Below are 24,681 nucleotides of genomic sequence, written 5' to 3'. Positions count from 1 at the left end.
GACAGCCGCGATGGGTATCAACAGGACGAGATGAGTGTAGAAAAAAAACGAGATCAGGGGAAAACATTTCAGGATGTAATCAAGGGGCGTTAAAACGGAAAACCGCAGGAAAGTAAAACAAATGAAACGCGGAATGTTAGAGTTAGCAATAACTAATTCTTTTGTTTTAAAATCATGATTTTGATGGTCAAAGATATAATTTTGACTTCTGGTTGCTACTATGAAATTCTCAAATCAATTAGATACTTTTTGTCATAATTCTCACTTTTAAAAAAAACGATAACTTGGACACCACATATCATTGTCATGCAACTGAAAGTCAAAATTATGACTTTAGAAACTCTGAAAGTTTACATTTTACCTGATTAAGACTTTAAACATTGAAATATGACCAAATATTGAATCACTGCAAAAAAATACAAACTCTTGCCAAATATTTTGGTCTAGTTTCCAGTGTAAATATCTTTGTACACTTGAAATAAAACAAAACTAACTTGCAAGTAACTTTTCAGCAAATTATAGGAGTTTAAGTTAATACTTCTTGAATATTGATAAAAAGTGCTAGCTTCACTGTTAGATCATTTCACGCATAACATTGGAACAATATATTGTTATAACTGAAATAATCTGTCAGTATAACATATTAACTTAAAACAAGCCTCTATATCTTGCTGAACCGTTACATGTAAGTTAGTTTTGTCTTATTTCTAGTGTACTAAGATGATTGCACTAGAAACTAGACCCAAATATTTTGTAAGACTTTGTGTGTTTGCAGTGAAGGTCACTATTATGACAAACAACAGTTAATTTCTTTTTAAGTGGTGAGACGCGTGTTTCCGGGGTCGCCGTAAGGTTAAATGTCAGGCGCTCATGGAAGCTGAGCGAGAAGTGGCGATTCATTCATTTCTCACCTCTTTGTCCGCCCTTCCAGAACATAAAGCTGGGACCAAAGGATTTGCTCTAATTCTATTATTTTCAGTCGCTAAAAAAGGGATCCGAGTGGATTTAAAATTCCAATTTAAGGGTTTTGATAGCTGAAAACAATTTATAGCATTCAAAGTTGAGAATTAGGAGCAAATTAAAGCGTAACCCAGTTCCAGGGAGCCGAGTCCTCGGGGCGGGAGACGAGACGGAAGGGTGAAAGAATTTAGTGTCTGGCTCGGGAGGGGTTGCGACGGGCTGCCTTGAGACTATTTTAATCTCTCTGTGTTTGTGCGTGAGTGTATGTGGTGCTCATCTGCGGCTGATCCCAGTGCAGCTTGCATGAAGGCAGGGATTCCAGTTCCCCCTGCTGGGATCTGGCTGAGACACACATGGCAGATGGAGGGATGGACAGGAAAGTAAAGGGAGAGTTGGGAATGATGCTAGGAAGAGGTGGCATGCTGTGACTCATTAGTCAACACTTACCGCAGTAGAATTTCTACTGGACAGCCTTAAAGTAAAAAAACAAAACAAGTAAAGTAAAGGGTTTTAATCTGTTTGTTTTTCCTCTAGCGTCTCCTCTGATTGGCCGGTACTGCGGGACAAAGATCCCCCCGGAGATCCAGTCGTCCTCCGGCCTGCTGTCCCTCTCCTTCCACACAGACATGGCCGTAGCCAAAGACGGCTTCTCCGCACGCTACAACATCACCCACAAAGAAGTGGCCGACTGTGAGTGCAGGATAACATCTCCTGAATGCGTCTGTGCATCATATTTCTCTCTGACGCTTATTTTTTTTCCCCCTCCTCTCTCTCTTCCTCTTACCCTATCCTCACCTTCTCGATATGCTCAGCTTTGCCTGCTTTAATGCTATTTTAGGTTTGATGCTTTTTCAAGTTCCCTCCAGAAGTATTTTGCTCTTTTCTTAGAAGCAGACTCATAGTGTTTTCATTTAGAACATAAATTAACCCCAGTTTACCTCAGCTCACCTGCTGCTTGTCACGCTACAACAACAGAATTCAGCTCAGTCAGACACAAGGCTTGTAGGAAGCGAGTGGAATAAGGTGCTCTGATCATTTGATGCCAAAATTGAATAAATCTCTTTATGTAAAACATTATGAGTGGATGAAACCTAAGACCGCATGTGATCCTGAATGAAACATAGTGGTGACAGCCTCATGCTGTTGCACTATATAGAATATGTTACACCTGTTACAAGCTACAAAAGTGACTTAACTATACAACTAGAGCTACTTTTACTTTCAATTCACAGTTATGTGCTTCTTTGTGTTGGTCTTTCACATAAAATAGATAGGAAATATGATGAAATTGGTAGTTGTAACTTGAAAAAGTTCAAGTACGTAGTATACACACTATTTTTTGTTTCTTTCACTAGTACTGACAAATAAAATCTTCTTATTGCATTTATTCACCAATCATCTCCCCTTTCTTCTGTTCTCTTTACTAGCATTCCACTGTAGCAACGCGCTAGGCATGGAGTCGGGCAAGATCAGCGACGACCAAATCACGGCTTCAACCAGCTTCTACGACAACCGCTGGTTGCCGCGGCAGGCCCGCCTCAACAACGACGACAATGCCTGGACGCCTTCAGAGGACAGCAACAAGGAGTACATACAGGTGTTTATTTGCAGACCAAATTGTATTTTTCTTATGAAATCGAAGCTCAAGCACAACTTCAATAAAAATTCCAGCCATGAAGTGACCTTAAAGATCACTTTGTTGAGAATAATAAATTTGTTGTGGTGAGGAAAAGATGGAATATACAACAGTATCTCATATACTGCAGGACACACACACACCCTTGTGCACGCACACACACACACGGGAAATGGAGGAACTGTAAACCGATGATAAGGAAGTTCTTCTGCACTTTCAATCTTTCCTGTCTCCAACACGCATGCGTTTGCATGAGCCGAGGAGAGCAGCGAGACGGCTGTGATTGATGAAGGTGCTCTCCTGGAACGCATCCGAACACCGAGCCATTGATCTTTACCTCCCGCCTCCTTCACCTTACACACATGACAATGCACATACATGCTCTCCTCAGTTTCCCCAGCAGTGGGGCACAGTCTGCGACTAATTCCTGCTGTCTGTGCGACATGCACACAGCGGCAGGAACGTCTCCGGTATCTATGTCAGTAAAGGCTTTCTTCTAAATAGGTTCGTTTTAATAACTTAAAGAGTCATCTGTTTCATAGGATATCCATATCTTCCTTTTTCTCAGGAAAAAGGAAATTATGTTTTGTTTACGCTTTTGCACCTTAAAATCATCTTTGGGTTTGCTTATCTGCGTCTTCCGCTTAGAATCATAGCGTGACATCCAGCTTAACGGTGTCAATCTCATTTGTGCGGCAGGTGGAGTGGTTTTGCTTCCCCCGCCCCCATAATGTGAACATTGTTCCAATAAAATTTCTTCTTTATTTCAGGTTGACCTCCACTTCCTAAAGGTGTTGACTGGGATAGCAACACAGGGGGCCATATCCAAAGAGACTCAGAAGGCTTACTACGTCACCTCCTTCAAACTGGAGGTCAGCACCAACGGAGAGGACTGGATGTTGTACCGACACGGCAAGAACCACAGGGTTAGTCTTTGCTACGCACATTTAAATTTAGCAAATTAACTTTACTGGACTGCAAGAACAATAAGGTTTCAAAGTATCACAGTTGTTACTTCAATTCAGATGAAGTCTTATTTTTGTGTGTGTGTCAAGTTGGATTAAATTGTGAGATGTTTAATGTGCAGTTATCAGTCTGTGATTGTCAACTCTGTTTTCAAGCAGAAAAGTTTACAGTTATCAAGAATTAGTCTCTCTTAGAAACAACTGTCTCCTGTACATACAAGTATCTTCAGGAAACTTGACTCCGCTTGCAGCTATAGGTTCTTTATTTTTTACAGTACATTTATTCCCCTGCCACGGTTCATTCCTCAGTAACAAAGGCAGCCGTGTTCATCCAGGAGTTGCATCAAATGACGCAGCATTCGTTTCCCTTCCGCGACCGCTGCTTGTAAACCTCAATCGTGACCCTGGTCATGAGGTAGAAAAAGAAGCAAAAGACGAGTAAAACAGGAACAATGAAATCCTCTGTGTGCTCTTATCTCCATTTTAGATTTGTGATCTCTCTCTCAGGGTATTGCTCACATATAAACAGACACCTGGGGTTGTGAAACCGTTGGGAGTCGTGCCAGGTGTGGACTGGGACAATTTATGTGATATTGGTGTTGTTTGGTGCTTTGACGGGGCCTTATATCTTTTTTTGTTTTGCATGTGATGTTCTGCATACAGTGGAGGCTGCTGTGCGACCACCTGTCTCTTGGGGGATTCCAACTCTTTCCCCTCATTCCAAGCTTAACGTCTCTGTGGATTTTAAGCAGAAAAACAGAGTGGGGAGAAGAGGAAGAGGTGGGGTGATGGGGGCGGGGGGATTTAATCCGCATAGACTAACCCGTACGGACCAGGGCCCCCCTCCTCTTCTGTGCGTGACCATGATTGGTTTGGGTGGTGCCAGTGGGGGGTATTTGATGTAGAGATTATTGAGCAAAATGTGGATTTGCCTTAAAAGTCAACATCTGTGTAATTTATTAGAGCCCCCAGATGTCCCCATTCCTTCCACAAGCACAAGCCCACTCAATCCACAGACACCTCCCCCTCCCATTCCCATTTAAATAACCTCTGGCTGATCTTCTTGTCTGGAGATGTGCGTGCAAGTGCATATATATCAATGTACACACATGGTGCTTGCAGGTCCGTCTGTGTTTTGGTAATATGAGTCCTCTAATCTGTTGGAGCATAGGAAAAAAAAAAGATATCGAGACACATTCAGACACGGCTTCAGACAGATGCATCATTTGCAGGCTTTTGGGATGGATCTTGCAGGCATTATGAAAATTGTTTTCAACATTTTGAATGCACAGAGGGGCGGCATGACTCAAAGAGATTGATGGAAGTTAGCAAATTTTTAAAGTGCGGTTTTTAAAAGGGAAATTAGGTGTGACTCGACGGCGATCAAAACTAATTCCATGTTGCCTCCGAGCTGAAACCAGGAAGTCTTGCTCTTCTTACCCTGCCTCATTGCATAACCTCCATAAAATGTGAGCCACACCATCTGTTTTTGATTCAAACAAAGAAATGATGACAGTTTAAAGATGGACCCCATACATGAGACTATTGGTCACATTAGGATTTAAAACCACAAGCGTTTATTCAGGATCCATGCCTGAGTACAGCGGACCTTAAACAGCGAGGCCTGTTTAAGGTCACGCTTTAGGATTTATTAGAATCAGACTTTGACTAAGCCACTCATCTTCATTTTTTGTAGCTTTTTTCACCTTTCGGAGGTGAACTTGCTGCTGTAAATGTCCTGTCCCTTCATCTGCGTATGATGTTTTTGTGTTTTCTGTACTTCAGGTAGTCAGACAGCTCCTGTTTAAGCGATTCATTGATTTAATTAATGTCTGCGAGTCACCAGGGCTGGGTGTGGCTATTGAAAATGACCCCAAGAAAATGTTGTTAATCATGGCTAACTCATGATTTAAACAAAGGAGCAGCTATATTTTCACAACTTCTCACCACTGAATTAAATCATTTGAAAACAGTTTTTTTGCATCCACTTCTGTTATCTTTGACACAAATGTTTGATTTGATCAAACGGATATCTAAGTGTTAAGAGCATTCCTTTAGCATGTTTTAAGAAAAGATTTCTTGAAAGAGGCCAACTTTTACATCTTAATAAATGGATATATTCAACAAATCTAACTCAAAAGGGATTTTTAGCCATAATTTGGAGCCCGGCTTTACAGTTTAATATTAAAACCGAAGAGTATGCTAAACTCCTTGTTGGTCAGGGGCTGCGTCTTTCCCCATGGGCCGCGGCTGAATCTTCCGTGACCACTAATCCACCCGTCGTGCTGCTCAAGCCCCCCTGTTAGCCGGTCCTAAGCCCCCCCAAAGAGCCTTAAGTGGTTGAAGCTCAGTTCTCGTCGGGGGGTCTTGTAATGACTCAGATTTGGTTCTTCTAATTGTCATTTAACAGTGAGCTTAATGTTATAGAGGCTTATGAATTGCACGTGCGCCACATCTGCACACCAGATAAGAGATTACTATTAATAATAGGAGTGGCTTTCCAGTCTTCACCCTCCTGTGTTTGTCAGGAAAAGGGAACTTTTTCATTGTCAGGACAGGAAGTTATGAAAACTACAGTAAGAGAACAAGGATACCGCCTCTAGAGTCACACCCACAATAAGCTTTTGTGTTTTTTGTCGTTCCTTTTCACCAATTTTCTGCATGACAACCCAATCTCAGCTTAACGTGCATGTGACTCGTTAAATCAAAGTCGCACGGCTCACATATGCACCTCATTACTTGATGAGATGCTAACTCGCTCGGGAGCTGCATTCCTCACCAACTCGCGCGAACTGTAAGACATGAGCGTGCAGTCATCTTTTTTTTCCATCGCTCTCTCCCTTTCTCGCTTTCCGACACAGACACACGAGCGTGCCCACACTAATTAACATGAAAAACACACACTGTCATCTGTCAGCGTCTGTGAGGGAAGGTCCCAGCAGCCTCTGGTGCTAAACAAGCTTTGTGTTGCTGAAAAGTGTCGTGAGGTTGTGCTAAATTTGTCACACACATCAAGTAACCCTGAGCGAGGGGATGGGGGGGGGAGAAAAGGAAAAAAAACAAAACAAAAAAAAACAGCCCACACAGCATTTCAGCCTGCTCATCCAATCATGGTGTGCTGCAAACCCACAGAACCAAACAAACACACACGCTTTGTTTGCATGCTCATGCATAATACAACAATCATAATCAAATTTGCATTGGCACGCAGGTGGAGTTAGTGACAGATGGTAACATCTGCAGCAAGGCTTGACCAAAAAGACGGCTGTCAAACCTTCGTGCACACTAAAAATGCAAGTCCTCTCCGTTTTCGGCCTGCATGCAAAATGATAGGTGGTTTGGAAGACCTGAACACATCATAGCACCTGGCAAACATGGCAGCGGTGGGATCATGCTGTGGGGACGCTAGAAAAGACTTGAGATTGATCAAACCCTAACCAAACAGCCAGAGCTACGCTGGAATGTTCCTGATCAAAATTAAATGCATGCCCCCCTTTTTAGATCTTTTTTTGTCTGCACTTTCCTGTTACTTTCCACTTAAGCTCAACTTTTTGTTGCTCTATCACATAGAATCCAGTTTCCGTCAGCCAGAACTGGTTCAATATATTCGGCATCTTTATGGAGAAGAACCGAGTGGAGAATCAGAAGGACAGGATGTGTAATCATGGGAATAAAATACCGTAGGAGTGAAAAAAAAACCCATTGAAAGACTAATGTCTTGTGCTGAGCTTCTCATATCTCCCACTGGTGTTGTCAGCTTGAAGGAAAACACGATGATGTGCAGAAAACGAAATGACTAAATCGAGACGCAATCCAACTATCCCTTATTTTAAAAAGCAAAACATCTGCTTGCTTTTGCATTACACGGGCTAGAAGGTTGATTCTGGGAAATGGACACTCCTTTCTTGGTGACCTCCTTCTCAGAAGGGGTCATCAATACTTAAACACTCCTGATGCACAAACAAGTCTGACCCCCCACTTACTGCTACCGCCACGGCTGTGTGTGTAATGGGGGGCGGGGAGGGGGTTTCTTCGTTATAATTTCATGACCCTCTACACGATGAGACACAACACGACAGCATCAATTATTCAGCCTACCTCGGTGGCAGGTCACGTGAGGGGCGGAGATCCTGGAGACGCGGCGTTGTTGTCTGGCAGATTACCGTCCCGCCTCCCCTCCTCCTCACCACTACACACACAAACAGATGGATGATGCTGCACCTACTCTTGTTTAACCACCAGCAGCATTTCATTCCTACTCAGTCAAAAAGTGGCCATGCCTATCAACTGGGCTAGTCAATGAGCAACCATCTGCTTCCTGGTGCCATTAACCTTTAACCTTAAAGCAGAGTTGAACGAGCAACCTCTCAGGTGTCCTGACAATGGTGGGGAGGAAGTGCATTGGACACAGGAGATTTGGAGATTATGTAGAAGAATTTTCTCCCACTCCTCTCTGTCGAAGCCCCACACAGTTGTCAGTTGTGAACTCTGACCCTAAAAGCTCCCACATCCTTCATGAGAAGTGACGAAAACATTTCTCAGTGGCGTAGATGTGCGACAAAACTACGTAATTTAGAAGCCATGCGCCTGTCGAACTCGACACCAGGACCAGGTCGTACCATTTCGCGCTGAGCTTTGTGCGAAGTGTTGTGTGATTGGTCAGAAGTTTATTGCCTCAGACAGCAATGTTGATCTTTCTCTTCAGCTACTCTGCTTCTCCAGCAGGAGACATTAATACTTTTTGGGGAATGTCTATCTGATGCGATGATGATGTACATTTGTCACTGCTAATCTACCTCATTTGCTTTTGCCGCTCCTCTTTAAATTTCTGTGTGGTTGTTTGGTTAGACAGATCTTGGCAGATTCACCACAGCCTCCAATGGTAAATAACAGCTTAAGACTTAGAAACTGTTTTGTAACCGTTTCCTGGCTGATATGTTCATGTCTTCTCAAATTTCTTTGGTTTGGAGCTGGTGTGTTGCTTTTTGAGCTCTTTTATCCTACTTCCTGCTGTTCTATTTAAGTGACTTCTTCATTCTTAAGGTCTGTCATTAATCAAATCTGTCTTTAGCCAGTAAAATTAAACAAAAAATATGTAAGTTTATTACAGCTGAAAAGCTTTTTTCACCTTCTAAAATGTATTCAATATTTGATGCAGGGAATCCTTGTCGTCTTATTAAATGTGTTTGATCTAAATTGCTAAAGTGTGACAAAATACCAAAAAGAAAAGTAAAAGAACTGTGACTCTACTCTAGTTTACATTCAGAAAAAAAGATGAGCCTTTTTAGAGCGGGTTTTTATGGAACAACCTGTTCTCCCTGTGAATAACAGAGTTTTTGGACACATTCCCAGCTTTATTCCAAAGACAAAAGCAAAGGGTAAAAGCAGCCAGCTGCACTGTAATGCACAGGCTTATTGGAGAGGCTGTGCCTGTTTTTAACTATCGTGATTCCAATCATCCGATTAGGGTCTCCAGTACTTGATTTTAGCTGTTTTCCCGGTAAATCACTTCAGAATTGAGGAAATTCCTCCGAATTTGGGTTGTAGCTCCTTATCACGAGATAAATACTTGAAAAGGACATTTCCTGTTTCAATGATGAATCTGTTTGTTGTTGCTCCTCAGCACTGCTCCCTGCGTCCTGTCCCACATTCCTCCACTCATCTCCCTCCAACTTCTACACCCTGCCCTCCATTCAACCTTTTCGTTTTTTTTTTTCTACCCACTTCATCTGGTTTCAACTTTTCTTCTGCGGGCATCCGAACCTCCCTGCAGAGGTTTTTTGTTTTCTCATCCTGTCTGCCCTTGTTTCGGGTTATCCGACAGTGGGAGAGACGGTGGACAGCTGATCTTTCGTCACACTCCTGTCTCTCTCTGAGCGTGCGTAGGAGTTTACATAACCCCCCATAAGAGCCCGCATCGGCTCTTGTGCCTCTTAGGTAAACACAGCAACTGCCTATCCCTCCATCCAGCAGCAGATTCAGCGGCGATAGCCCTGTTATCTGTTCAAACACTCACACTGCTTTGTATTACCAGTGTCAGCTGCACTTGATTAAATCAGGCCATGCCCAAAATCAAATAAAACCCCCTTGAGTAGGATTTTGAAGGGGCAACATTCAGACGGTGTGTTAGTATGAAATTTCTGACATAGGTTTTCTTTAGAAAGCAAGGGAATTTTGCTCAAACCTTTAGAACCAAAATCTTTAATGTACTTCATAAGGATTTTATGTGAAATATCAAATTCCCATTTATGCTGCTAAAATTACCATAATTTTGTAAAGCTGGTCAGCAGTTGTTTAAGTTTGCTGTGTTAATGTGATAAAATGTTCAAGATTAAATATACTGTCGTCACTATGGGTCACTTTTCCTACAGTGTATTTTTTAAATTAGAAACCATAAGGAAGCGCCATTAACACAAGAAAAAAAAATATATAAACATATTTGTTCACCCATCCAAAATATTGAATTTGGGTGTTTCAATCACTTTTATGGCCCCAGATGTATAAAATCTAATATTTATGAAAGCTCTCAAGAGATTCCTGATGTTTGTGAAAACTATTTTTTGGATGCAAAAAATAGTTTTCCAACACGCCCAGCACAAGAAAACCTCCAAAAAAGGTGTTGAATAACTGGACCAGTCTGACTTCAACCTGCTAGAATACCTATATGGTATGAATAAGGGCCAGGAATTAACATCCAACATCAGTGTCTGACCTCGAATTTGAACTTCTGGAAGAATGCTCATAAATATGCCTTTGGTAAAGATTTCCCTAAAAACAGAGTTAACAGTGAGATAAGGTGGGCTGACTTCCCATGGGTTGAGAATCGGATATTACTCAACTTTATTTGTGTAGATGGGAGAATACTTTTGCTAATATAATGCATTTACTTTGAGTTTTCAAACTGTGGGAGACTGTTTGCGTTTGATCATGTTGTTCTCAGATTAAAGTAAAAGAAAAATCATGTAGGAAGCTTTTTTTAAAGGATGATGCCTTTAATCTTTAATTCAGCCGCTTGTAACTGTTGTCTCTCTCATCTCTTTCTTATTGTGCGTCGAGGCTGCGACGCAGTGTGTTTTGATGCTATATTAACAGCCGCCACGGTCAGCCACAGACAGATAGAGAGTGAATGACACTTAACAGTCACTCAGTCGGTTAAAAGGCTCTTCCTCTGCTTATCTGAGTGTGTAGGGTGGATGTGTGTGGGTTCCTGTGGTTTTCCTGTGTGGTTTCAGTTAGTAGCTGCCAACAAAAGGAAGAGGCGAGGAAGGAGGAGGTGTGAACAGACATCAACTGTGCGGTCTGGAAGGAAAAGGTTTGAGAAATGAATGAGATGACAAAGAAGTGGGGAGAGGATTTGGAAAAGGACGTGAAAAAAAGGGGAAGTTATTCACAAATATGAACTGGGATTTCTGATTTCCAACATCACAGTCAATCCCAGGTCACCTTTCCACCCAAAACAGGAAGAAACCCAGTCACCGTGGTTACATCGTCCCTCTGAACTGGCTGCAGGACGGAAGGGAGTGTTCAAGGAGAAAACGCTGAACGTTGATGATTTTAGGTGGACGTCTCAGGAAGTGGGTTTCACTGACATCCTGCCCACCTGGAGAGACTTCCTGCGTTCGGCCGTGTCAGGTCACGTCTCCCGTGGGTTTCCTGTGCCCACCAACGTGTTGAGTTGGCACGCACGCTTACACGTCTGCATGCGTGTAAGCATGGAGGTGAAAAGGAGAGGGAAAAAAATATATATATTAAGTGGGCTTTCCCAGCCTCCCGGCACTGAACCCCTGACCTGGGAACACATCGACAGCTGGGATGCTGACACCGGATCCGTGTTTGGGTTGTCTCCGCTTTGTCCGGCCTGCCACTGTGCGTGTGAAGCCGAGCGAAACTGCGCACAGCGGGAGGGTGTCGAAGCAAGAGATGTGCATGTGTGTGTGTCTGCCGTCTCCCCTCTGACGCCGTGTTTTGTCCTCGCTTTTTCTCCACAGATCTTCCACGCCAACACAGACCCAGCCGAGGTGGTCCTGAACCGCGTCCCGCAGCCGGTTTTGGCTCGCTTTGTCCGGATCCGGCCTCAAACTTGGAAGAATGGAATTGCGCTGAGATTTGAGCTCCATGGATGCCAGATCACAGGTTAACTTCCTGACAGATCTTCCTTCATAAGACTATGTTCACATTGCTAAATGGCATTACTATATGTTTTCATGATGAAGAGTTGCAAACTGTATACGATAGTGATCATTTTTAATGACATGGTGGTAGTAGTAGTAATAATAATAATAATAGCCCTATTTCAATAATTTTGTGGAAAAATCTGATATTCAGACTTTTTTCTGCCTCCCACTGCTTAATGCTTTTCCAGTAAGAACAACTGTCTGGTACATCATGCAAAGTTTATTCAAAAAGAGTAAAAAAGAAATAAGATCTAACGTGTACATTTAGACTCATGCATATTCCCAGCGCCGTCTTTTGAGTATACCGAGCCTTAGGCTAATGAAAGAAAGCATTCTCTGTTGTTCCATCTGGAGGTACCACCATGTGTCGCTTTAATCTTCTGATGCCCCTCCACTTCTTCTCCATGCTCACTTTCTGTCTCCAACCTCCCCTTCCTCTTTAAGAAAAATCTCCCATGGTTTCCAAACTCTTTTTGAAGCTTCCTCTTCGCTCCGTGAGCTCCTCCGGATCGGGAAACGAGTACTTCTCAATCATTCATGGCTTTCTGTTCGCTCTTACATCAGAAACCGTGATTCAGTTCAGCCTCAACAGCTGCTATTGAAACAGCTATTAGCTCCTACAGCATCGGTGCAACCTGCCGCATAAAGGTGGCTTCTAAATATAGGGCGGTGACCTCAAAGGAAGGTGCATCATTCAGGAATGTGCACGCGTATATCTGCTCGTCCTGGTTGATTTATTTATTATTTACGTGGCTCTGCGTTTGCAGTGACATAACAGCATGAAAGTTTGATTTGTGTTCCCTTAAACCGTCAGCACAACTAACATCTCCCCCATGCTCCCATCCTCCCACCAGTTCCCTCTTTCTCTCTGTGTCTTTGTTCCTCTTCTTCAAGCTCTCAAAAGCCCCTCCATGCCGATCCGGCGCCACTGCTTTCCTCCTGTTTTTCTCTGCAGATGTCTCATCTCTACATTTTCTGCTAGTCACTTGTGCTTCCCCCCCCCCATCTCTTCCTCCTATCTTTGTGTATTATGCCTTTACCTTTGCCTAATCCTTCATTTCCTCCTCACGTATATTCCCCATGCCAGTCACTTGCACAGCTATGAGTCTCATTTCCTGTATAGTGACAGAAACATCGCAGTGAATGACATTAAAAGATGCTTAAATATCAGTGTGAGACGTGAATTGCATGAATGCAAAGCAGCGGTGGAGTTAATATGAGCCTTTATCTCACTAATGGGAGTCTAACTGCACGCTTAGAGTCCAGCCAGAATCTCTGCTTCTCCTATTTCCTCCGATCTGAAATCTTAAAGCTCAGCTGTCAGGAGTGCAATCTTTAACCGCTCCCTGGTGGGAATATGCGTAGCAACGCTTTAACTCCTCTCTTGCCTCCTTCTGCTTTCTGTTCCAGGCGCTCCGTGCTCGGACCTGCAGGGCTTGATGTCCGGCCTGCTCCCTGATGCCCAGATCTCGGTGTCGTCCAGCAGGGACATGATGTGGAATCCCAGCACGGCTCGGCTTGTGGCAAGTCGTTCGGGCTGGTTCCCCGCACCTACGCAGCCTCTGGCTGGAGAGGAGTGGCTCCAGGTAAGAGATTATGTCCTAGTTACTGTGCATTTGGACTGATGGACTTCTAAAAATACCTTGCAAAGATATTCACAGCCCTTGATTATACATTTGCCACAATTTATTTTGTCCATATGAGAGTTCGATTGTACATTCACACCTTCCCAAATTAACCGAACATTCTAAACAAATGAACTAGAGTTCAATTAAAGCAAACTGAACCGGTGTAGTGGAAATGGATCCTAAGTACAAGGGGTAAAGCCACTCTACATTCCTTACACAAGTAACCTGAAACTCCAAGTAACAGTTCAATAACGACCTAAACCTGGGCTGTTTTCTATGAATGTTGTCTAAATCTCATTCCTCATTCCAGGTGGACCTTGGTGTTCCCAAGATCGTCCGTGGAGTCATTACCCAGGGAGCGCGGGGAGGAGACCCAGGAAGTGGATCTGCCACAGACAACCGTGCGTTTGTCAGGAAATACAAAGTCGCACACAGCCTGGATGGAAAAGAGTGGAACTTCATCATGGATGTAAAGACCAGCCAACCTAAGGTGGGTGAAGCTAATGAAAGATCATCCTCTGAGGTGCCCATTTGCCTGTGAGCTCAGTGATAATATTTTGTGCAGTTATTTGAGGGGAACACGCAATACGACACTCCGGAGCTGCGTCATTTTGAGGAGACGGTGGCGCAGTACATCAGGCTGTATCCAGAGAGGTGGTCCCCGGGAGGGATTGGGATGAGAGTGGAGATCCTTGGATGTGACCTTCCAGGTAGGATGTCTTTCTGCTTTTATTCTCCCCCATTATTTCCTGCCTGCAGGATTCAGTGGCGAATTATTTGCTGAATTGAAATTATCCAGGCAGGACTGAATGGACCCTGAGTAAGGTGGCTCAGGCTCACATTAGATATGCATGAGAGTCATTAGAGGCTGCCTGAGGTGAGGAGAGGCAGTTTTCTGATTTTTTTTTTTTTTTTTTTAATCGTTTCACCTGAAGAAGAGTTCAGTTCCTCTCCAAGCGCAATACTCAGCAGGGATCTGTACAAGGTTTGGTTTACAGGAATGCATCTCCAGCAAGTGAGAGCGCCGGTTTGTTCACTTTCCAGCATGGTCTGTTGGCCAGATGTGATCTTTGTGCTCCTTCAGAGACAAACACACTCTCACTGACATACACACACACACGGTCTGTTACTGTTTACCACTCCCTCTGCTGCGCCTGAACAGGGCGGCCGTGTAGCTCGACACGCACAGGGCCACATATTTACCAAACAACCCGCCGAACAACAACCGGGTCCATATGTGTTGATTGGAATTGAAGGTGCTTTTCATCATTAGGTCTGTTTGTAGCTTTCCATTTCCTTTATCTGTTTGGGCAGTGAAGATTTATCACCACACAAAGATGCGTGATTAGTTTCCTCCAAGAACTTCTGCGCTAATTCTGCTGTGGCTTGAATTTTTTCACACGTTATCACAATCTTCTCTGTGTTTTATCTGTACTTTATGTGACAGGCCGCAGCAGACGTGTGAAAGTATGTGCTCTGGTTAGACGTGGACAAAATTAAACTTTTCAATGTGTATCCTATATTGTTTTGGGGGAAATTAATAAGATTTGTTGTCCTGAACTCTGAAACATGGCAGCAACGTATGTGGAAAACTGCACAGTCTGACATTACCGATCTATTTTAATGCAATTCAACAGAAACAATTTAAAATAGACAGCGTAAATTGTAAAAACCCAAAACTTTCGTTAACAAACTGTAAGGCTATTTTGTCCAGTGATACATAAGGGGTAGTCACTGATCAGATGGCTGCCGTAAAACAATATTTCAAGCATGCTGATTCGGCGAACTGCTAAAGACATAATTTGATATGTGGAATATTCTCAGATGTTCTCTGTGAACTCTTTTCCAGGGTTCCATCCATGTCCGATACTTTCTCTAATTTACAATTATGTGCTATTTTGTGTTGGTTTATCTCATAAAATCCTAATAAATTACATTAAGGTTTATGGTTGTGACTGCGGTGAATACTGCAAGAAACTGTACCTCCATCGACCTCCTGAAGTCTTGCGAAACACAGGAAACAATATGTTTTACATTAACTGCTGACTGACGAGTGAAGAAAACACCGGGCCTGCGCGCATTAAATCAACAAACAGCAACCAGAAAGATGGAAGCGAAATGAAATGAACACTTTGATACAGAGGATTGAATTCACGAGAAAGGCTTTGGTCAAATGTGGCACGCAGAAACTTTGCTAACAGTCGCACATTGTTCACACACCACCACCAACTCAGCTGGGATAACGGGCCGCTGCCGACATCCTGTGAATCATTCAGTTCAGACCGCTCAGTGATGTCTTCACTCTACTTATTTATATGATTCAGGCTGATGAAACAAACATATTTCTCCCTCCATGCATGTTTTAGCATATCAGCAGCTACCACCAGTCAGGCAGGATGAGCTGCCTCTCCCTCGTCTCTGCACATGGTTTCAGTTCTTTCCTTTCCCAGCCTGGGGCCCGGTGCGTGGGTCTGTAAATGTTTTTGTTCTCTTTTGGTTACCATGCCTCGCCAGTTTCCCTCTCCTTCCCCTCATTCTCCTGTTGCTCATCATCGCGCGCACCTTTTCTTTTTTTTTTTTTACCATATTCCCGCACTGCTGCCTCATACACGGTGCTTCTGCTATACAAGTAGTTTTGTATTTTTTTGTTTGCATACTCCTTGAATTAAATATTTATACCTTCAGGACTGGAATCCTTGTGGATCTGTAAAGAATGTAGGTAGATAATCTCGATGCTTTATCCAGAGTAGGAGACCTCACACGTTCATGTACACACCTATAATTTAAACCTCCGGTACCTAGATTCGTGCTTCTGTTTGTCGTTAAAATCCCAGTAAATACAGCAAAGCTCAAGGGGCTAGGAAAATTTCCTTTAATTAGTATTTATGTGATGAGGCCCAAAACATTTCAGAAAAAGCAATAAAACTAAAAGAACAAAATTCAGGTCCGCCTCTTTGTCTCCATGTTACTTCAAAGAATAAAACAACGGATTTATTTCATGACATCAGAAGAAAGACTTAAAGACACTCAAGGAAACCCTAAAGCTTTTAAGAAAAGAGGAAAATAAGGCTTTATGTCTATTTGGTGGAGCTATTTGGAGTAAAAAAGATTTGGATTCCTTGACTTCCAAGACTTGGTTCCATGCAACATAATCAGCGAATCAGGATTTCCATGGTGACTAGATGTCATACAAGGAGGAAGATGTGGTCAATATGCTCCATTTTGACCTGCTGACCAATGAGAAGCAAGGAACAAGAAGTTTGTTGTCGACATGAACCGATCCAACTGATTCATTGGCAAAGACTGATTTCCTGCTTTCTCTGAGGTTTGAGGGTCCATCCATCCATCCATCCATCCATCCATCCATCCATCCATCCATCCATCCATCCATCCATCTCCTTCCTTCCATTCATTCATTGAACGCCATTGTGAATTGGGTGGGGCAGTATTTTAGTGATTAAGCACTAATCTTACTTATTTTTAAAAAGCAAAGCCTGAAAGATAAAGTTACTTACAAACGTATTTAATTCTTTGTTAACATCAAATAGACATGTTCATTTGAGAGAATTTTGATTCAATATTCAGTTACTAAAAATTAACCTGACCCTTTTTACTTCCTGCCAGACAGAGAAAGTTTTTTTTTTTCTCAAAAGGAGGGACTTAATCTTTTGAGAATGACTGGTTTAGAGTAAGCAGTGGTTTAGTAGTAGGATGTACTTCTGAAGTGACAGAAACACAAGAATGCACTGTACTAAAACATGCAGGGATAAACCACTAAGGCTCACCCCTACTTCTTTTTTCCCATTTCGTTCCTCTGGGACAGGAATGTGTGTCCATTTATCAGCGTGTGACTGCGCCTGGGAGTGCCAGGGAGAGATTTACAGAAAAGCTTTCTACATAATTGAGGATTTTTTTTCCCCTCCTTCCTCCTGTCTCTGACATATTGCTGAGTCAGATTCTTTGGGAGTGAGCTATGTCTTTCATTGCTGGACCTCGCCACCTCCCTATGAGTGAGCGAGAAAGAAAAGGTTTAGGTGTAAAACCAGAGAGAAATCTTGGCATGCTTGCTTGCATGACTTTGCGCTATCTGTGTCGGCTGCTCCCAAGAGTTCGGAGCCGCGTCCTGCAGCATGATGATGACTTGCATCACCACCTGCAGCTGCAGACGTGTTATGTCAGCCGGCGCTCTGCCGCAGAGGGACTTTTCCCGCATTATTAGGCCTCTCCACCGTGGCGCACTTGGACACAATGAGCACAGTGCTCGAGGCAAGGGAGGTAGGTCGTATACGTTAGCACACATTCTGTCTTTCTCCGTGCGCACGAATGCACAAGTCAGTCGCGTTGGCCTCGACGCTGCTGTCACACGCTGGAAAGGTCAGCCCATTTACACCGTGACAGGGCCTGACCTTTGAAAGCACCAAGTTCTTGGGAATTTTAATGGACTCAACCAAAAGTGCATATGTGTGTGTGTGTGTGTGTGTTTGCATTCAGCTGTGCACACAGGTAACACAGGTGTTGGCTCTTGGTTTATTTTAACACCTTGTCCTGAGATTGAACTCAAAGGTCAAAGTGGAATAAAAAGGCAAATAGGCGACGGAGAGAGGCTTGTTGGGAAGAGGTCTGCTTTTCCTTGCCTTTACCTTCCCGGCAGTGATAAGCGTCTCATTAGGTGGAAAATGACTGGCATAAAGGACATGACATTAACGCTGGGTTAATGTCAGAAGCCGTCGCCAGCTGTGGCCGACCCCTTTCATGTGTGCCATTTCTCCAGCTGGGCCGGCGTTCCACTCATTTTCCAAGCCGATCAGTTGTCTATCACATTGTGTTTGCTTTCCGCAGCCTTTAAACGGTAGTCACAAGGAGAGATGAAAAATTCCCAGCAGGACCCTGGAGTAGCGGCACTAACAGGCATTCGGAGCGGTAAATTTTCGCGACTCCGCTTCCCCTCACGTTGTTCCGTGCGCCGGTTTTCCCTTTGAAAGCGTCTCACATGAGCTCATTGGGCGTCCAGGCCTCGGAGTTGTTTGGGTCGTCTTAAGTGAGACAAAGCCGGGAAAGCTGACAAAGGAGTATGAAATGTGATATGCTTAAGAATCGGCTTTGTATAGTCAATAGATGTTTTTGCTTTTGCGAAAGCGATGCTTAAAAACGGTGTGAATATGTTTGTAATCGTTTCGTGCTGCAGATATTGGAGGAGAAAAGCTCTTGCACAATTTGCTCACATGATAAATGTGAAGCTTTGTTTGAGACCTGACCCAAACTTCTGTGTTTGCACCAAGGTTGACCCATCTGCTCCTAATAACACTCCCACTTCACATTCCGGCAGCAGCCTGCTCCACATGTGTGTTTGCGTACATATCTCAGTTTTTCTTAATGCGCAAACTGTGCCTTTTTTATGACTTGACTGCTAAAAATCAGATATGCTTTCTTTTACTTGATGCTATTGGAAAATAGCTATCTGACAATGCTTTAAAACGTCTTTAACATCAGGTACAGTGCAGTGAAAAACAATTTCTTCTGTTTTTACTTTTGTTGTCACACTTAATTGATTCTGATCTTCTAAATACGTTCAGTATCAGACAAAAATAACCATAACAAATTGAATTAAAAAACAACTTTTTTCAGTTTCATTCATTCAGGGGGGGAAAAAAACATCTGAACCAACCTGACCCTATGTAAGAGCTTGAATTATCTGTGATTTAAAGAGTTTGTTTGTTCAACTGTGAAACCCAGGTGTCATTATTGCAAGACATTACTTTAAAACAACTTGCCTAGCAACATGGAGGCTGACAATTCCCAAAAAGCAACAAATCAAACTTAATAAAAGTTGGAAAGCAAAGTTGTTCGCATTTATAAGCTTTAGGGCTTCAGAAAATCACAGAGAGTCATTATTCACAAACTGAGAAATCATGGAACAACGGCGAATCTTCCCAGGTTAGGCCAACCAATCACGATTACTTCAAAAGTGCATCAATGAATCATCTAGGAGGTCATCAAAGAACCCAGAACAACATTTCATCGCTGCAAAACTCTGTTTCCTTTAAGGGCTTTATTCATGATACAACTAAAAGACACTGTTAGGGGAGAAAATGACATACAATTCTGCAAAAAAAAAGAGTGAACCAAGATTATTCCACAACAATGTAAAAACTCCAGTTTTCAGAAACACCTAGATTTAGGGTTAGGTGGCCATTTTTCCTCAAGGAATTAAATAACTTCTTCTGATCAAGTTATCTTTGTCTGAAACATTTAAGATATAAAAATACTTTTATATAAAAATATAAAAGTATTAAGTAAAAATATAAAAATGAAACTGTGACCTCATAGTGAGAACAACATACTCTTTCCCGAAGCAGCAAAACACTGTGAAATCCACACCTTTGATCCCAATATACACTCACTATTCATAACAGGAACAAATAGAAAGCAACACATGGGTGAGCATGAGGCATCAAGAGATATTACATATTTTTACTGTTATAGATGCGTCTAATGCATGAAAATCTTTAAAAGAAGCATCACACTTATTTCAAAAACGTGACAGGACATGATGTCCGTCTTCATTTCCTAGACCCACATGTTTTTCAATATGCCAGCATACTGTACGTGGCAATGCAGGAAACGGCGTGAGAGTAGTTTTACATTTCTCTGTTCCTGCCGGGAGTTTTTTGTCCAAATGCATGGAAGTTATGAAAATAAAAGACTTGCTCGCACACACACACACCCCCACACGCCCACATCTGAAGACAACAGAGTGGTGGTTTGAGTATCTGTTTATATATGTGCGTGCTGGAGCCATGCTGAAAGCCAGAGATTGGTCTCGGAGTGTGATCATCCCATCCAAGGTCGAGGGGAGTTAGTTAGACACATCCATCCATCAGCTTTAGTGTCAGACATGTGTGTTTGTGTGTGTATGCGTTTTTTGGCCAGTATGCGTCTTAGACGAATACCGACATCTAAGCTCGTAGACAAAACATGACAGGGGCCCTCTCGGGTGTTTGAGGGGCTTTCTGTCCTTTCATGCCTCTGGCAGGAGACAAAAGCATGAGCAGTTTTCAGTTTAGGCTCTTAAAGCATTTGCTGAAATTACTGTTTAGAGCTGCTTTAAAGCAGATATTTACAGCACTTTAAACTTAAACAGTGTTTTAAACTGTTTAGTTACTGCTCTGACTGTTAACATGGGCACGTTTTGGTGACTGCCTGTTTTCCTGTTGCAAATTTCAAACTTATGAGCATACAATCATTTGTATGTTCTGTTATCTTCTCCATTTTGAAGAGTTCATGCGATAAATTGGCCTTTGTGTCACCATGCGCGCACATAGTGATGGTATTGTTATTGCGTTGCAATGCTTTTAGTAGTTAGCAAGATCAGTGACCACAGGGTTTTTCAAGTCTGAGTTCTGACTTTTCAGATTAGAAAAATGTTTAGATAATTTCTGTAGCTAACCATCCTGACCCGAGACATGGTTCGTGTTTTTCTGCAGAAATCAGCACTCCAACTGCGACTACAACTACGACTACGACTCCTACCCCAGAAGCCACCACAGTCCCCAACACGACTACAGGTAAAAAGCATCCCACCTTGGATCATTTGTCGTTTAAGGAGGCTTGATTCAATGGTAATAAAGCTAATTTCACATTCACCCTACTCTGTTCTTACATTTTTTCTTCTCTACTCACTGTTTCAACAGCAGCCACCCCTCCTTCATCTCTTGGCATGTGTGACTTTGACCACGACCTGTGCGGATGGACACAGGACCCCGGCGCCTCACTGCTCTGGTCGAGGCGGAAACAATGTGAGTGGCCCCCCACATTAACAAAAGGATGCAATTTTGTGAATGAATGAGGGCAACAAAGTGAAATTATAAGAGTCTGAGAGTACTTTATATGGAAAAGAGTGGAAAAGAGAAATGCGCCAACGGTGGATCTAATTTTTCGTTTAGCGCATTAGCTATCTTTGACAACATTTAATGCACTTAGATTCCCCTAAATACATTTTTTCAGATCAACTCTAAATGCTAATTTACTTGGCTATTTTGTAATAATACCATCCAGGTGGATGGTAAGATTAATGAAAAGAGCAACTTGTAAGTGCAAGCGTGAGATTATAACATTGCCACCATATAATTAGAAAGAATTAAACAGTTGCCTTAACATGACTACATATACAGTATATGCAATATGCATTAAATTATCTCAAATAGCACATCAACCAAAACTAATCTGCTCCTGACTTTCCTATAGCTCAGCATTTCAAGTTGTTCTTTTAAAATGTACAATTTAGAATCTATTTGTTTTCAGTTGTATCTATTATATTTTTTGGGACATATTTCTATGAAAGTGGACATTAAACAGTACAACTTTGACTGGGAATAAGCACAAAAGCCCCTTTAACTTATTAAGTTTCACATCGACAAAATAAACTCTTACTTACATTTGTTTGTAGTACCCATGAAATATCATATTTATATTATCTGTGAAGCCTTACAAAAATTAAAATGATGTCATTATGTCAGTCAGGTATTGGTCAAATTTGGTGCAATGAAGAAACTTTTTCTTATCTATTTAAAGGCCTTCTCATTTCTTATTGCCAGTTATAGTGTAAATGGCTACAGTTAGTGTTATTTCACCCTCCATATTTATTAGGCTGTCTAACTGAATGCATAGTTCATAAAAGAAAAGCATAACACCCACTGTTTTATGTTCCATCTTGTAATTCACCCCCTTTGGACTCTCTGACTGGTTAGCTAAATGACTCAGATTTCGCCTGCAGAGACTCGAGGGCTGAATGAATTTAGAAAACATGGCACCCCTAAAATGCATTTCAGTGTTTGATGATTTTCTACATCATCTGAGAGCCTTTATGCATGCAGCTGCAGGGAGGATTTTATTTCTGTGGAGAAAATAGCACAAGCACTAATGCATTAAGTTTATCAACTTCCGCGGGTCCAGACAAGATGCCGTTTTCCACAATTAAATGGAGTCATTTTCCCACTGCGTCTTCATTGAGTCGCTTTTTCAATTTGATTAAAATAATTTTCTTAAATTGAAACCAGTCTAATTTAGCGGCAGCATTGTCTGCCAGCCGTGCTGCTCGCCAAGGGTGTTGAAATGAAAATGAAGCGGGGGAATCAGAGGGAAACAGACGCCGCGGATGTGTCAGGCATGTATATACATCCTCATATGTGACAAACAGGCTTACGGTGTCAAAAAGCTCCACAGGAAGAGGTTAGGACCCAGTAGCTGTAATTAAAGTCCAAAGAAGAGCAATCATTCCCAACTGTTATGTTAGCCCCACCTTTCATGACGCTGTGGAGAGTTGCATCTATTCAATCATTCCCTGCAGAAGTGACATTCTTCCTAATGCATAAGCAATAATCAAATGTGTGGCGTTTAGCGTGATATTCAAAGCTACAGAAGAGGATTCCCTCTGGGATCAGGAAGGATACGGCACCAGCCGTATGTATATATATATATAGATATATATATATATTTTTTTTACCTTCTGAAACACCTCACCACAGCTGAATAACTATTGTGACCTTGTATGCTCAATTTTCAAATTAATATTTACACAATCTCCTGTGTAGTATTCATGAGATTCTCACAGCCGCTGTCCTTTTTTAGAGACATGTAAATATGACATCTTTTTTATTAGATTTTATCATCTTAGTAGCCTTTATAAGCTCCTAAAATTCTTTAATTTGACTTGCTAAAAACTTTCGCAATTAACTTTTTCAGCATCTTGCTGAAAGGACTTTAAGCTGCCGTATTGTACATTTTTGAAATATTAACCTTTTAAAAACCTGATCTATCTTGATACCAGTAACAATCCTATGCCTAATCCCGCCGCTCCTGAAGCGTGATCTGTTTGACTTCAACAGAGGGCTTCAAAGCGGCTTCTTTCATCACAGCCGGATCACGAAGGGTTGCATAGATTAAGCCAGGTTGCGCCTTTTATGTTTGAAGTATCATTTCCAGCCATTCTGACACGCCATACACGCCTTTGATTTTCCTCCTAATGTCAAAGGTCAGAAATCTCAGCCAGAACAGGATCATTATTTCACCACTATCAAATCACTGTTTAATCCTCTGCAGGGCTCGTTTTTCCCTTGTGACCTCAAAGCCACAAACTTGTCACCTCTTGACCTCAGACGTGAAACCAGTAATAAAGCCAGAATTAGCCACCATGGACTTATAAGATTATTTTTGGCTTTAGATGCTTTCCTGATGAAAATGTGACAACTAAGCTCCACAAATTCACTCGTTGTTTGCCTCCTGTGGCAGCAGAAAAATAGTGAAATAGATTATTAATACTCTGTGGTTTGTAGGTCTGATTAGCACGCCACTTTCCACCAGGTCTGTAAAAGCAGCAGGATAGCAATGGGTCACTGTGACAGCAGTGGATAAGTTGGTTAAATAAGTGAAATCCAACAAATTTTCCGTCTAAAGTCACCAGTTTACACTGGATTATATGCAAGGGTTTCAGAGTAAAGTGGATGCATGCTAAAGTTTTTAGGTTTTATTTGTAAAAACTAAAAAATGTTTAGAACTACCTATTATTTCACTGTCACCAAAAATGTAAAAGAAAAAAAAGAGTTCATTTTTTGTAGAAAACTTTAGATTAATAATGCTGTAATGCTAGAAGGAGTTACAACAATGTGGTGGGGTAGGGGGGAATTGATGTAAGAGGTTTCAAATCCTTTGTAGAGCTCTAAATATTCTTCAAATTCAGCGAAGACTGCACTCAAACACAATCATTCCTGAGTCGTGAAGGGCCATGGGAGATACTGTCACAGTCACAGTGTGGAAAGTGTCACAGACAGGCGACTCTGACCGTATGGCGGGCAGAGGGGGGGCGGGCCTGTCAGATTCGAGACAGATTTGTTCCCCCCAGATACAGCTTGTGTGATCCGACGTAAAACCCACACAGCCACTCAGGAAAAGGTCCAGTCCGAATCAGTGGAGTCACTCTCCAACCTGAGCTTGGTTGCACCGCTGAATAATACAGGCTATTAGTCTCTGCTGTGCAGGAAACAGTGGAAACTAACACATTCAGACAGATCCTATAATCTGCTGTTATGCTCGTGATTCTTTTTCTGGCCCTGAAGGACTCCTGCAGCATATACACAGTTGTTTGTGATGAAGCAGGTGATTTAATGTGCAGATTGTTGATGCTGGACATTTTCCCACCGGGCCCACTTAGGAAATTCTTCACAGAGTCACTCTCTCTCACACTCGCGTTCGCATTCAATCTCTTTCTCATACAGTCGGCTCGCTTGTCTTTCACAATGCAGTTCGTGCCGGCTTCGAATTTG

General features: G+C 42.3%; 1 protein-coding gene across 2 annotated transcripts in view; it reads left to right on the top strand.

The window, feature by feature from the left end:
* Positions 1-24,681, top strand: part of nrp2a (neuropilin 2a) — a 68,348-nt gene that overhangs the window by 30,524 nt on the left and 13,143 nt on the right. For both annotated transcript variants that reach the window (XM_032556514.1, XM_032556515.1), the window contains exons 5-13: positions 1,495-1,650; positions 2,388-2,557; positions 3,367-3,522; positions 11,550-11,694; positions 13,146-13,321; positions 13,674-13,853; positions 13,929-14,073; positions 20,848-20,928; positions 21,055-21,159. In XM_032556514.1, the coding sequence (XP_032412405.1) occupies positions 1,495-1,650; positions 2,388-2,557; positions 3,367-3,522; positions 11,550-11,694; positions 13,146-13,321; positions 13,674-13,853; positions 13,929-14,073; positions 20,848-20,928; positions 21,055-21,159 (1,314 nt within the window). The remainder of the gene's footprint in view (positions 1-1,494; positions 1,651-2,387; positions 2,558-3,366; positions 3,523-11,549; positions 11,695-13,145; positions 13,322-13,673; positions 13,854-13,928; positions 14,074-20,847; positions 20,929-21,054; positions 21,160-24,681) is intronic.

Source organism: Xiphophorus hellerii, chromosome 24 (assembly GCF_003331165.1).
Source record: "Xiphophorus hellerii strain 12219 chromosome 24, Xiphophorus_hellerii-4.1, whole genome shotgun sequence".
NCBI lineage: Eukaryota > Metazoa > Chordata > Actinopteri > Cyprinodontiformes > Poeciliidae > Xiphophorus > Xiphophorus hellerii.
The sequence above is the reverse complement of the archived record's forward strand: the minus strand, read 5'-3'. Positions and strand labels throughout refer to the sequence as shown.